Source organism: Lycorma delicatula, chromosome 1 (genome assembly GCF_047948215.1).
Source record: "Lycorma delicatula isolate Av1 chromosome 1, ASM4794821v1, whole genome shotgun sequence".
NCBI lineage: Eukaryota > Metazoa > Arthropoda > Insecta > Hemiptera > Fulgoridae > Lycorma > Lycorma delicatula.
The window spans coordinates 88,936,231-88,949,271 of NC_134455.1; the positions used below are offsets into that span (position 1 = coordinate 88,936,231).

At 27.3% G+C, this 13,041-nt stretch overlaps 1 protein-coding gene across 1 annotated transcript in view; it reads left to right on the plus strand.

The window, feature by feature from the left end:
• Dhc98D (Dynein heavy chain at 89D) overlaps positions 1 to 13,041 on the plus strand; it is a 392,049-nt gene that overhangs the window by 151,426 nt on the left and 227,582 nt on the right. Inside the window, exons 26-28 of the mRNA XM_075354119.1 lie at positions 119 to 280; positions 9,457 to 9,697; positions 12,163 to 12,311. Coding sequence (XP_075210234.1) covers positions 119 to 280; positions 9,457 to 9,697; positions 12,163 to 12,311 — 552 coding nt within the window. The remainder of the gene's footprint in view (positions 1 to 118; positions 281 to 9,456; positions 9,698 to 12,162; positions 12,312 to 13,041) is intronic.

The window sequence follows — 13,041 nt, forward strand, 5'->3', positions numbered from 1 at the left end:
CCATGCTACAGGTAGGACCTAATATTTCATAAATCAAGGTTTGTAATTTGCTATTTTTGTTTTGTTATAGAAAAAGTACTATAGCGTTGAGATTATAAGTACTATATTTGGATTTCAGATGTATGACCCTCAGTTTGAACAACTTCTAGTAAAAAAAATGGAGATGGAACAAGCAGAAAGATTGTTTGATTTACCAGTAGTGGATTATTCAAATTTCATGAAAGCTTATGATGATTTTCAAAAGATGAAACAGATTTATTCATTTTATGAAGAAGTCCAGGTAACGAAAATCAAAAAAATTTATTTATTTCAATGTTCATATGTATGTTTGTAGTACAGGATTCAAACTAAACATAGAACTGTTGACATGGGGATGGTAACAAATCAGAACAGAAAGGGTTAACCAAAATTTGCTTGTCTATCAAAACATTAAAAATTAGAAACATTTTTACACCATCATGATAGTGGGAATACTAGTCTATTTAAAATTACATATGCTATTGTATTATCATCATTTGTAGTTGAAATGACAATGTTTTTAGCTGATCTCTGTAATAAAAATAAAGGCATAAATTAATAAATAACTGTTACTGGCTGTAGGTTTGATAATAAAATATTGAGCTGTTTGGTTGTTATGAATACTAAAATTTTATTTTGACTGAAGAAAAACTAAGCCATATTGTTTATTTAGCTGAAGCTTATTTTCTCAACTTTATTGATTAAAATTAAAATTTAAAAAACTAAGTGTTTTGAACCTAAGTTTTTTCATTGTATGATTTCTTTTCATTGTTGATATGTAGAAGCTAGTAAGTATTCTTGATAACTGTAGGAGTCTTTATCGTTGTTTTATCTGTTAAGACATTGGAAAGTTAATGGTCCTGTAGAAAAGGAAAATCCTTTGCTAAAAGTGCTGGAAAAACATCCATGGAAAATTCATCCATTTGCTGGAAAATTCATCCATGGTGTAATGTATAATTTTCTGGGTTAAATTACTATCTGTTCTTTTACTAACTTCTCTTACTGTAGTCTAAAATTTCAGTTTGTGTTGTATATTTTTATTACCGATAAGGAAGATAAAGATACCATTACATTGGAATCAGCCTTTTACTCAAATTCCTTATTGTTGTGAAAAGTTAAAAAAAAATGAAGATAAAAGTTAGTTTTTACTTAACTGGGAAAAATTTAGTTGCTTTAACAATTTTAACCCTTTTTTACGTGCTTTTCTTTAACTCAGGATGTTTTTTCATGTTTTTCCTCAAATCTTGCATCCTTAATTTAACATACTTACTGACATTGCCGATTGATAAAATTTTGCGCAATTACGAAGGTCAGGTGACAATACAATATTCCACCATTACTTTGTAAACATCCCCCTGTACAGGGGTAAATTAAGGGTGCAGGTATATTAATTTAATATACTTTTCTGACATTGCCTATTGATGAAATTTTGTATAGTACTAAGGTCGGATAACAGGAAGAAATCCTTGCAGGAATGATGCATTATCAGAGATGGATTGAATAAGAAATCTTTTATAAAAACTCATAAAAACATTTGTCGAAAATTGTGATAATTAATTAAGTAAATGAAATAAACATGTCACTATAAAAACTTCACTATGCAAAAGCTTCACTATTTCGTTACGTTGTATAGTAAATGTTTGATTGAAAATTTGTTTGATGTTTTATAAATATATTAGAAATTTCAGTATATGATGTTGTCTTTTGAAATCCAAATTAATCTACTAATTATACTCATGCAATGTATGATAATAATTTGATTAAAGTATAAATAAAAAATACAAACCAAGTTTTTAAAAATTTTGAAAGATTTTTGTAATATTATTTCAAAGAAATTTTTCTTAGTGTTTAATATTTCTCCTGGACCACTTGATTGAAGAATTGATAATCCTATAATGCCTTGGTGCTTGACATGTAATTTTACTTTGTGTCTAGTTCTTTTAATATTTTTTTTGTTTTTTTAATAGCGTAATTTTCTAATGTAATAAATTTTTCCCTAATAGTTACACGCATGACCTAAAAAACATTCAGACTTCATTACCTACCATCAATTTTTACCAGTAAACAAAGAACTACAGTTAGTAATTTGCATGATTAATACATAAGGATTTAGAAATAAATGAAGTTATTTGTGGATTCTTGTGTTAACGTACTAAATTGTCTGGAAAAGATAGTGATATTAGATGACAAACCAGGATATGCACAGAATCCTATGCAGTAAGATAAGATGATTTTTTTTATTATGTTAGCTAAACAAAATTTAAAGGTGCAGGTCTCAGCCCAAATAGGTGCTCTTGCTAAAATGCTTTTGGAGTACTCCCTTTTTAGTCTTAGCTTAGAGTTGTATGTAATAGTAGCTTACAAAATGTAACAGTATGTATAATAGTTCGTGACTTAAAAAGTTACTAATTTTTTTTTTTTCTTAAATTTTGCATAGATTAAAATTGTTTTTATTGAAGCTCTTCATATTCTAGGGAAAGATGTTTAGCAGTCTAATTTGAAATAATTTACATACCGAGTCTACTTTATAGTGTTTTTAGTGAGACTAAAATATACATGAGTCAGAATTTCCAATATCTACCAAAAAGACTTAGCCTATTGTCAAATAAGGAAACGGAGAAATTTTTTACAGTGTTCCTGAAGAAACTGTAAATCTTTGTTGGAAGTAAAAGAAGAGTTTTTTATTTTTTAATAATTTTATCAGAAACTACTTTTCTTCTGACAAAGCTATTACCAGTAAACAAAGAACTACAGTTAATAATTTGCATGATTAATACATAAGGATTTAGAAATAAATGAAGTTATTTGTGGATTCTTGTGTACTGAACCTTACATACTGTTTCAAGACAAATAGTTGGAATATTTGCATCTTTCTTGTCTAAAAAGTGAGCTTCCCTGAGCCTATAAACCCAAGTAATTCTTTATATTTAGATCTTAAAATATTTTTTTGGTATTCCAAATAAATAGAGATCAAACTGATAACTGAATTAAGAGTCTTAAGCGCTGCCTGATTAACCAAAAACATGGTAATATGTTAATTAAATATTCCATTATCAGACAGGTCCCTAAAAAGGTGAAGTTAGCTTGAAAGTCATGTCTTATATTTTCCAAGGTTGAGATTAGGGTTTATTTTGAGCACGTTACTAAAGATCCCAGCATCAGATTTTCCATTGATACAAGAACCATATATATAAAATGTTGCATTGTTTCTGTATCAGCTGTAGCTAGTTCTTCAATCATGTCAACTATTTTATTGAAATTTTGTTCACTTTAATCATTAGATATATGGTTATGTACTATAACTGTCCTGCTTTGAATAGAGTAGTGACTGTTGTTAATAATCATTTTTTCAAAGCTCAGAATAAAAGTATTCTGTAAGCAGCCATTCTCGTCTCCTGCTATATATTAAGGACTAGTGAACTGGGCTACATCTTTTCAAGATTACTGTTGGTGTGGTTTTAAAAGATCCTGATATGAGTGAATTGCTTATATATTTTGTTAATAAAACTAAAATACTATTATCAAGGATTAATTATTTATTAAAAATTGCAGAATGTAGATTTTATATAAATAATATTAGTAGAGTTTTCATCAAAGCATAATGGATTTGTTTGGAAATTAAAATTCATTTAGTGAGCCGTCAATAAAAGATGTTTAATTGATAAATGAAACAGCTTTTATTGACGGTTCACTAAATAAAAAGATTTTTAAGAGGTTAAAAAGTTTTATTTAATTTCCTTCCCTTTTCAATGTTTCAAAAAACTCAATAAACCTTCTTTTTTGCGAATTAAAATTTCTGATTCCCTCAACTGCATCTCTAAACATTGGGCTATTTCCTATACCATTTATTTTGAGGTTAAACCAATCACACCACTGAGATAGTAATTTAGTAATATTAAATAAATTTATTTGATTTGCCTAAGTTGTTAATGAGCAATGCACAAATTACATTTAATCTACTTGCAGATTAAATCTAACTCTCATTTTTCTTTATTGCTAAAAATAATTTTTTCACTGCTTTAAGAGTAACTCCCCCTCCCCACCATAAAGAAAAAAAAAATAGGTAACCTAATATGAACCAAGTCTCTACTGAAATAACAAAACTATCAAACATCTAATGCCAGGCTTAACTAGGAAAGTGATGAATGGTTTTCTATTGCCCTTTTTTGCAAACATGAATCTATTGATGGATATCAACATGTCAAGTTCATTAAAATGAATCATATTTTTCTTTGTTTCCTTATATAATGAATAAAAATTTTTGTTTTTCTCAATGAGGCAGCTGAATGAGGGTGGTCAGGTTGAAAATAAGGCAGAAGGGGGAATGAAATTCAAAACAAAATAAAATCCAAAATTGTTTTTTCTTTCTAAAGAATGTTTTAATGATCTATTTATGTATTATTATTCTGTGAATAAAGTAATTTATCTTAAATTATTGATATTTTTATAACTGTTGTTGCTATGCAAATTGAGTAATAGGTGGGTCATTGTAATATCAAAATGATAGGGACCTCTACTATGTTTTGTTAGTTTATTTTGTATGCAATTTATTGGGTGGACTGTGAATTGAAATTTCCATAGGCTTGGTTTTCTTATTATTCTGTTTATAATCTAATGCTATCCAGTTTCCTTCTTTACTTTCTCACATTCTCCTTTACTATCTATTGCTTCTGCCTGTCTATCATTGCTTCTGGATCTGCTCTACCTTCTTCTTAAATCCTACTCAAACTGTTTTCAGTAATTTTGTTCATTCACTTGTCATAATAGTGCACTCTGCTGTTCTGAAACGTTTCTACTGTTTTTTTTCCATACTACCTTCCTTTCTTATTTCTGACATTATCAGCATGTTGTTATTACAATCATTCATTTGATCAAATTACTTACTTTGCTTGATTTGTCACTTTCTTCCTTTCAATAGACACAGAGACTCATTAGAATGAACCACTGTTCACTACCATATGCCAAAATATTAAGTATGTCTTAAACAGTATTTTTTTCTGTATTCTTTCCAACCTTTTCATTACAAATCAATCCCTTCAATTGTGAGAAAAGTTTACAGCTGCCTGTATTCTGTTTTCACTTTACCTACTTATCCTTATATCCTGCAATATTACTTCCCAGGCATGGAAAACCTTTTTTTACTTCAGGAAATTTTTCTTTTACTATATCATTCCCTCTTGTATATCCCTCCTGTTAAAATAATAATATTCCTCTGTAATTACATTATCATAATGGTGACACTATATGCTTCGGGTGAATAATCCAGTTTTTTTACATTTCCCTTATTTTACATTTTCAAAAATGTATGCTTTAGTTTCATTTCATGTATAGACTAAGCTATACTCTCTCATGGCTTCTCAAAAATTAGAAAGTGTAATTTCTAATTACACTTCTCAGTTGGCTTCCAATCTAGAAAGTGTGTGCGTTGCATTTATCACTTTACATTATCACAGAATGCTTTATTGTGAAGAATACTTGTGTAGTTTTTGGTAGTAACTCATAATTTGACCTCAGGACACCTACACCTATTATGATTATGGCACCTAACAAAACATTTTGTGAATTAAATGATGAATAAAATAGTGGCTAAAAATCTTTTCAAGTTTTCTCAGTTTTCCCTTTGTAGCTTCTTTAAAAATAATCTAAATCTAGAAAAAAATAATCCTCTCCCAATTTTTTAAAAGGAAAAGGTAAAGAAAGGTTAAAATTTCTTTAATCAAGGGAAAATTCAGAAATCAAGGGCATATAATTGGAACCTCAAATCTTATAGAGAGACACCTGTTTTTGTTTCATTCAATTTGTCATTGTTTATTGATTACTTATTGTAATATTGAATATGTTTGAAATAAAGCTTTTAACAGTTTCTTCCACTGTGTATGTATTTGTCTTTATTTTTACAGATCATAATTAATTGATCTGAAAAAATAAGAGATTATAATTTAGGAACATGTTAGTGAAAATTGGTACTTTATTACTATATGACACTTTTTTTTTAATTTAAAAGTAAAAATCTTATAAATATTTAAAAAAAATTAGAACCAAGAACAAGTGACTTGAAAAAGATTTATTAAATAATTGTTTTAAGCTAATCTACTTATTAATTTATTTTCACATCAAGTATGCTTACATATGGAAACTTGTTGACTGCTGGTCAGTAATTACCATGCTGACCATGGATCTAGGAGATTGAGAGTGAAGTAAGAAAATTATTTGATTGATATTGTATGTTGGCTAATGGCCAAGGAAGGTGACAGCCATTTGTAAAGGAATAATAATTTACATTTGTTAGTAAAGAAAGAAGAATTCTTTCTAATAAAAATGGCTTTTCAAAGAAAGAATCACGTCACATTTGTATACAGATTATAAATCAACTATGGTCTGACAAATTTACATTCAGTCCATGAGGGTCTTATGAGAAATTTGCTGATAAAAAATTATTTTTAAATTGCAATAAAATATAAATAACAATATATAAAAATGGAATAAATTCCATGACTTAAATTTACTCATCGATGATAGTGAAGTAAATGATAAGTAGAGCTAAGAATTTGTAGGAAATACCACTGATGGGTTATGCAGTAAATCTGTTATTAAATTGCATAGAAAAATTGCTTATTTACTGATGTATACCTTTTAAGCAAGTTTTTGTTAAACCAAGAAATACAGATTAATTTTTGATTGATTAATCTGTGGGATATTAAGCCTACAAATATCTCTTGTGGCTTTCTTCATTTGGGGGTCTGTTGGCTCAGTGTTGCATGTTTATGTAGTGAGTCAATGTTTTTCTAACACAAGTTAACATTTAAGAAATTTATTGTATGAAAGAAGTTTCATAAATAATTAACAAAGTGGTCATTTTGCAGAGTTGATAATGCAATTCCAATGAAAAGTGATGCCAGTTTAAATTGAAGACTAAACAATTTAAGTTGAGAATAAACAATTTTGAATTGGGTCTTGTACTTATCAAAGATCTTACTACATAAATATGAAAACTTTAAGTTTTCACTAAAAGTTTAACTAAAAGTTGATTGAAATCTACATTGCATTGTAAAGTTTGTGATGAGCAGACAGTAGACCATAGTTCAGTTTGGGCTACTTGTTTTGTTGAAGGATGAGTGAAGATAAATAATAATCCAAGGCCAAGAAGAGTCATTTCTCACTTTAAAAAAGTATGAAATTTATGCTTAACTTTGTTGAAGAAAAGTGTTAAGCAATCTGGAATGAAATATCATCAGTGGATTGTGATTATTACTATTCTTTGAAAAATTATCTGTGAAAAAATTTCAGCCTTACATATCCTTCACTGCTTTACTATTGAAGCAGAACTATCTGTCACATGTTCCTTGTTTGAATGTCATTATTGATGAAGCATGGGTTAGAGACTTGAAAATGATGTTAAAATCACAGTTGAATGAATGAAAATGTCTATCCTCTCAATAGCAATATAAATTTCAACAAGTTCAGTCATAGGTTAGAAAATAATGATCAATGAGGAATTATCGCAGTAGGTAGAGTTCCATGAAGAAAAGTGTAGTAACAGCATACTGACATATTATCATGCTAAAATCTTATTCATAATGTACCAAAAATGACCTGACTTACTTATAGATGAGAAGTTTTCATAATATTGCTTGCCTCTACTTGGGAAAGGTTGTGATTAATTTGCTAGTAGGTACAAGAGGAAAGCGTTACCTTATTATAGCATGTAGTAAAAAAAAAATTGAGTGCCAAACTTCAACTTGTTCTCAAAGTTAAAAGAACCTATCCATGAACAACACTTTTCTATCCTTAGAGAATTTTCTGCAGTAATAATCCAGTACATCTGAGGACTGAACAAAAGTAGTGATTTCAATGGAATAGCAAATCTTATAAAGTGGTCAATGGTTAGGAGGGCTAATCCATACAATAAGAAGTAAAAATAACTGATTAAAATAAAATAAACTTGTAAGTAAAAAAACAAGTAGTGTGTGTTATTCATGAAATGTCTTAAAACATCATTTTGTCCTAGGGTGTCTTATACTCTGATTTGCATGTTTATAAAATTCAGAAGTAGTTCAGTGAAAATAAACCAAAAAAAGGGTAATAAATTGATTTTATCTCTATACAATAAGTGAACCCTGAAGAAGGAACAGTTATTTTACAGTTAATAGATTTATTCAATTATCCAATTGTGTAAAATGTTTTTTGTAAATTTTAATGAAGGTGATTAAAAAAAAGATATTTTACTGAAAGCAATTATTTTTTAGATATGTATGAAATTTTTTTTGAAAATTCCAATAATTAAACATATAATATTAAATTGTTTGCTAATACATTTTAATATTAAATGAAATATACACCACCAAAAAAACAGTAAATCTATAAGTTAAACTTACCATCCAAGAATTGTTTTTTGCAGAATCTCACATCTTCACTATTCGAAAACATATTTATTTATATATTTTTTTTATTGAATTTTGTTGAAATTTATTGAATTTTTCTTCTGTTTTTAATGTAAATATAGAATTTAATAATAAATGAAAATGCGGGATCCTGCAAAAATTGATTCTTGCAATTAATATGGTAAGTTTAACTTATCTATTTATTGTTTTTGGTGGTTTATATCTCATTTAATATTATTTATCAAATTATATTACCTTTTCATCCTCCAAAACCCTATCTTTAGATTATACTATTCAGAATGACAATTTTAATAAGTATTTAGGAGAATTTTCAAAAGTATTTTAATAAGTAAGTAAAACTAAACCTTGTCTGAGAAAAAAGTCAATCACCTTTATTTTCTTGTTAAATATACATTTTTACATGCTTGAAAATTACATTAGATCTGCGTAAAATAAACATGAAATATTTTTTTGAGGAATTTATATCTTTGTAAATAATATATATTAAAGTAATGTGCGCATTATCTACAGCCTTAAAAGTGCAAAACTATAAATAATTATACAAGTATTTAAGGCATTAACACAAATTTACAACACTTTTTATTAAAGAAAAAATCTATACTACTCAGGGACAGGGTAATACTTGTAAGGAAAAGTGAAGTAAAAAAATATGTAAATAATTTATTAAGTTTATTCATTTGATGAATTGGTTTCCTCTTAGATTTGAATGATATATTCTCTGAAGTAATATAATTGAGTAATTAGTGTAATATTTTTATGGTTAAATTAAATGCATTTTTTTATACTATTTATGATGTGTGTAACATCACATTACAAATGAAACCTTCTGCCTTGTTTAATTTGAACTTATTTGTTGATGTTTGTCATTGCTGGATTGTCTTCTTTTATTTATTATACTTAGACCAATACTTTTTTTTTCTTAAACCAATATTGAAAATAATGAGACTTTGCATTTAAATAAGAATTAAATTTTTATTATTGTTGGACATCTGATTCTTTAATTCATTAATTTTACTTTTCTCAATTTTATGTACAGACAGCACAAAATACTTGGGCAAAAACACTTTGGTCAAATTTGAATCCACAAATTTTGGTTGATGGAATGGAGGAATTTGTGAAGGAGTATCGAAAATTGCCAAAGGATATAAAACAGTTAGAGCCAAGTATTAAATTAGAAAATATGATGAAAGCCTTTAAAAATTCAGTTCCACTTATGGTTGAGTTGAAAAATGAAGCACTTAGAGAAAGACATTGGCATCAACTTATGGATAAAACTGGTTAGTAATTTTAGTCATGAATCAGTAACACTGAAATTGAAACAAAAGATCTAACAGAATGATCTAATGGTTTTGATGCCAATGAAAAAATTTTTAATTTCTGTTATGTCCTATTAAAGAGAGGTTGTTATAATTTTACTTGACCTATTTTTAAAATAAAGTGAAAAATTCTAAATTTGAATGTTTTTCTCCCTTTTCAAGATGCTCATTTAGCTTTCCTCTAAGTTTATTGTGGGTTGATGAATCATTTCTTGTCGTACCTTTGGAATGGATTATTGGGTAACATCCTTGAATGCAGTCAAATTTTAGTGATTCCACATGACAAACTTATAGATGATCCACAGGTCACGGAGTACCACAGTGTTGTGAAATAAAGAGGCTCAGAAAAAATCCGCTGAGAATGTCTACAACAGCTCTTATCATATGGATTGTGGTATTATCTTGAAGGAGCTAAAGTTGTTGATAATCAGTTCAAGTTCTGGTTGTAAAAATCATACAATTGAGGATAATAAAAAATTACCAATTGATTTTTCTCAAAGAAATATGTGGCTACCATTACAAACTTTTAAACTGTACATCATACAGGTTAATGTTCACCATAAGGTTATCGGTGAAATTCCCATGGGTTATTCTTAGACTAATAGAGAAAATGTTGCTTATTTTCATATCGTGGAATATAAAAATAAGTTTCATTTTTGAAAAAACCTCTGAAAATGTTTTTGAAAATTGCCTTGCATGAAGCTCTGTTGGATATCTTGTCAATGGCATTCAATCATCATTTACAGTCATACTTTTGTATTGTTGATGAATTGTAAGATCTTATCTCCTTACATTTTAATATATTTGCCTTGTAGATTATTTTTTTTTAGCACACCAATGTTTCTAAAGTTATTTAGCCAGAGAAAATATATTCATGGTAGAAATGTTGCATTCAATCTGTGTTATTATCTAAAACATAAACACTATATTATTTTTCAGCATTATTTTTCAGATATGTTTAAATAAGTAAAGCTCTTGATGTTTACCCAACCAACCTAAGTTAGTATGAATGGACATAGCTATCAGCAATTACTTCAAATATTGACAGACAGTGATGCTAATTTTACAACATTACAGAACCATTAGATCATTTATCAGGTCCTTGTGTATAAAAATATTTTAACTGGTAAAATTTGAAATATACTTTGTATGAAAGCTACTAAATTATTGTAGTGTTGTATAGGGAAAAAATGTGGAATAAAGATTACAGATTTCACTGAATAAGTATTGTTGTTTTAATATCTATTTTTTGCAGTAAAAAATAAAGTAAACAACAAAAGTAATACCTTACTTTTTTGTTGAATGACAATACAATTTTTTTTTCATTATCCAACTTTTGATTTATCATCAATTTTTATTTGATGTTGCTTGTTGTTTGAAGTTATTATCTTATATCAGTGTCATTTTGGGAATGATTATTATAAAATAGTTAGTAACTTTATTGATGGATAAATATATAATGTTCATATAGCCAAAAGATGATTTAAAAATTAATGTTTGGGACTTTTTTAGCTTTGGGAGAAATTTTTGTTTCAGTGTTATAATACATAATTAAAAAAGAGAGATTAAGAGTTGATTTAGAGTACCTATAATGTAACACTTAATATTTTTGGTAGATAATCCATTTGTTTGTCATATTTTTATTTTGATAACATTTTCATTTTAACAAAAGTTTTTTTTTATCAAAATTTGTCATGGAAAATACAAATGTAATTTGGGTATTTTAAGAGAATGAATGTGTAAGCATTTATTGAACAAAACTTTTCTACCTTATCCATTTTAGTTCAGTATTTACAGTAACATTATTAATTTAGTTTTTATCTTTTTATAAAAAATAAATAATTTTGAATGGTAATTAGGTAATTAGTAGGAATTAGGAAATAGATTAAATTCTGTGGAATTTAATGTGGGTTTTACTTTATATAATGAAACTGACATAAGAGATCTCTGTGGAGAGTAATTAAGAAAATGTAAGTAGATATTTAATTTTCTAACCTCCAAGCCAGATAAGTAGAAAATAAAAAAAAACTAGAAACTTCATTCAGAAGTTCTAGGTTTGAAAATCCAGATCAAGATAACATTTTTACATGTAACTAATTTGCATACTGCAGTCCCTGCAGCAGGTTGTATTAGAAACAGAATAAAAATCTCATTTGCCTTAACCCTAAACAAAAGAAAATGTAAAAATGGGTGATTATTATTTTATTTACATATTCTTTATTGAATGATGCAATTATCTATATTTCAACAAAAAAATTTAAAATTAATACATTGAAAAAGTTTTTCTGATGAAATAACTTACATGGAAGGTATGGGGGAGTATAAGAACCGCGACAAATGAACTTAATGCCAGCAGAGATTTTAAGCAATACTGTATTTCTGTTTAATGCATAGTAAGCAAATAAAACATTCTTATAATTTTTTAGGTGTTCATTTTGATATGTCACCTGATAGTTTTACTCTTCAAAATATGTTTGAAATGGAGTTAGATCGTTACCAAGATATTTGTCAAGAAATTATTGCTATTGCTGTAAAAGAATTAACTATTGAAAAAGTTGTCAAGGAAATTGTTAATGTAAGTAGTTGTTTTTCCTTGTACCTAAAAATAAATAAATATAAATAGAACCCATTAGTATTAAATAAAACAGATAAAATAATTTGTTATATTATAAAAATTATTTTATGTGTGTATTATTTTTTTTGTGGTAATATAAATTAACATAAAATTTGAGTAATTTAATAACCAACTGTGCCCTTCTTTGCTGAGGATAAGCTGTTATTGTGTGTGACATAAATATGTTAAACTGTTCTGAAATTTTGGGTAACCTATTTCAGCAAAAAAAAAAAAAAAATGTTCATTCGATATATTTGTGTATACATTTTTTCAGATTTTTATAAATGGACTAAATTTTTAAAAATTGCTGAATTAAAACTGTAAAATGATGTACGATTAAACTAGCTCACCTACTCATGTGAATTTATTTTTTTCACAAGCCATCATGGACATGTTAAAAATGTATCAATTTAAAAAAAGTTTTAAGTCACATTCAAACTTCTCCATCCCTGCAGAAGATGACTTTTATTAAAATTACGTTATTCTAGACCTTCTAAGACCAGTTTTATTTTGATTTTTTCCTAAGATTAAACATTTCCATCTGACTAAATATACAGAAAAGTTACTCTGTATTAAGTATGCAGTGCTAAAAAAATGCCACAAATATTTTTTTACTTGTATCAAATTCACACTTAGAGAATTTGTATAGTATTTTATACTAATTAGTTATTTATAATAATTAAAATTTTAC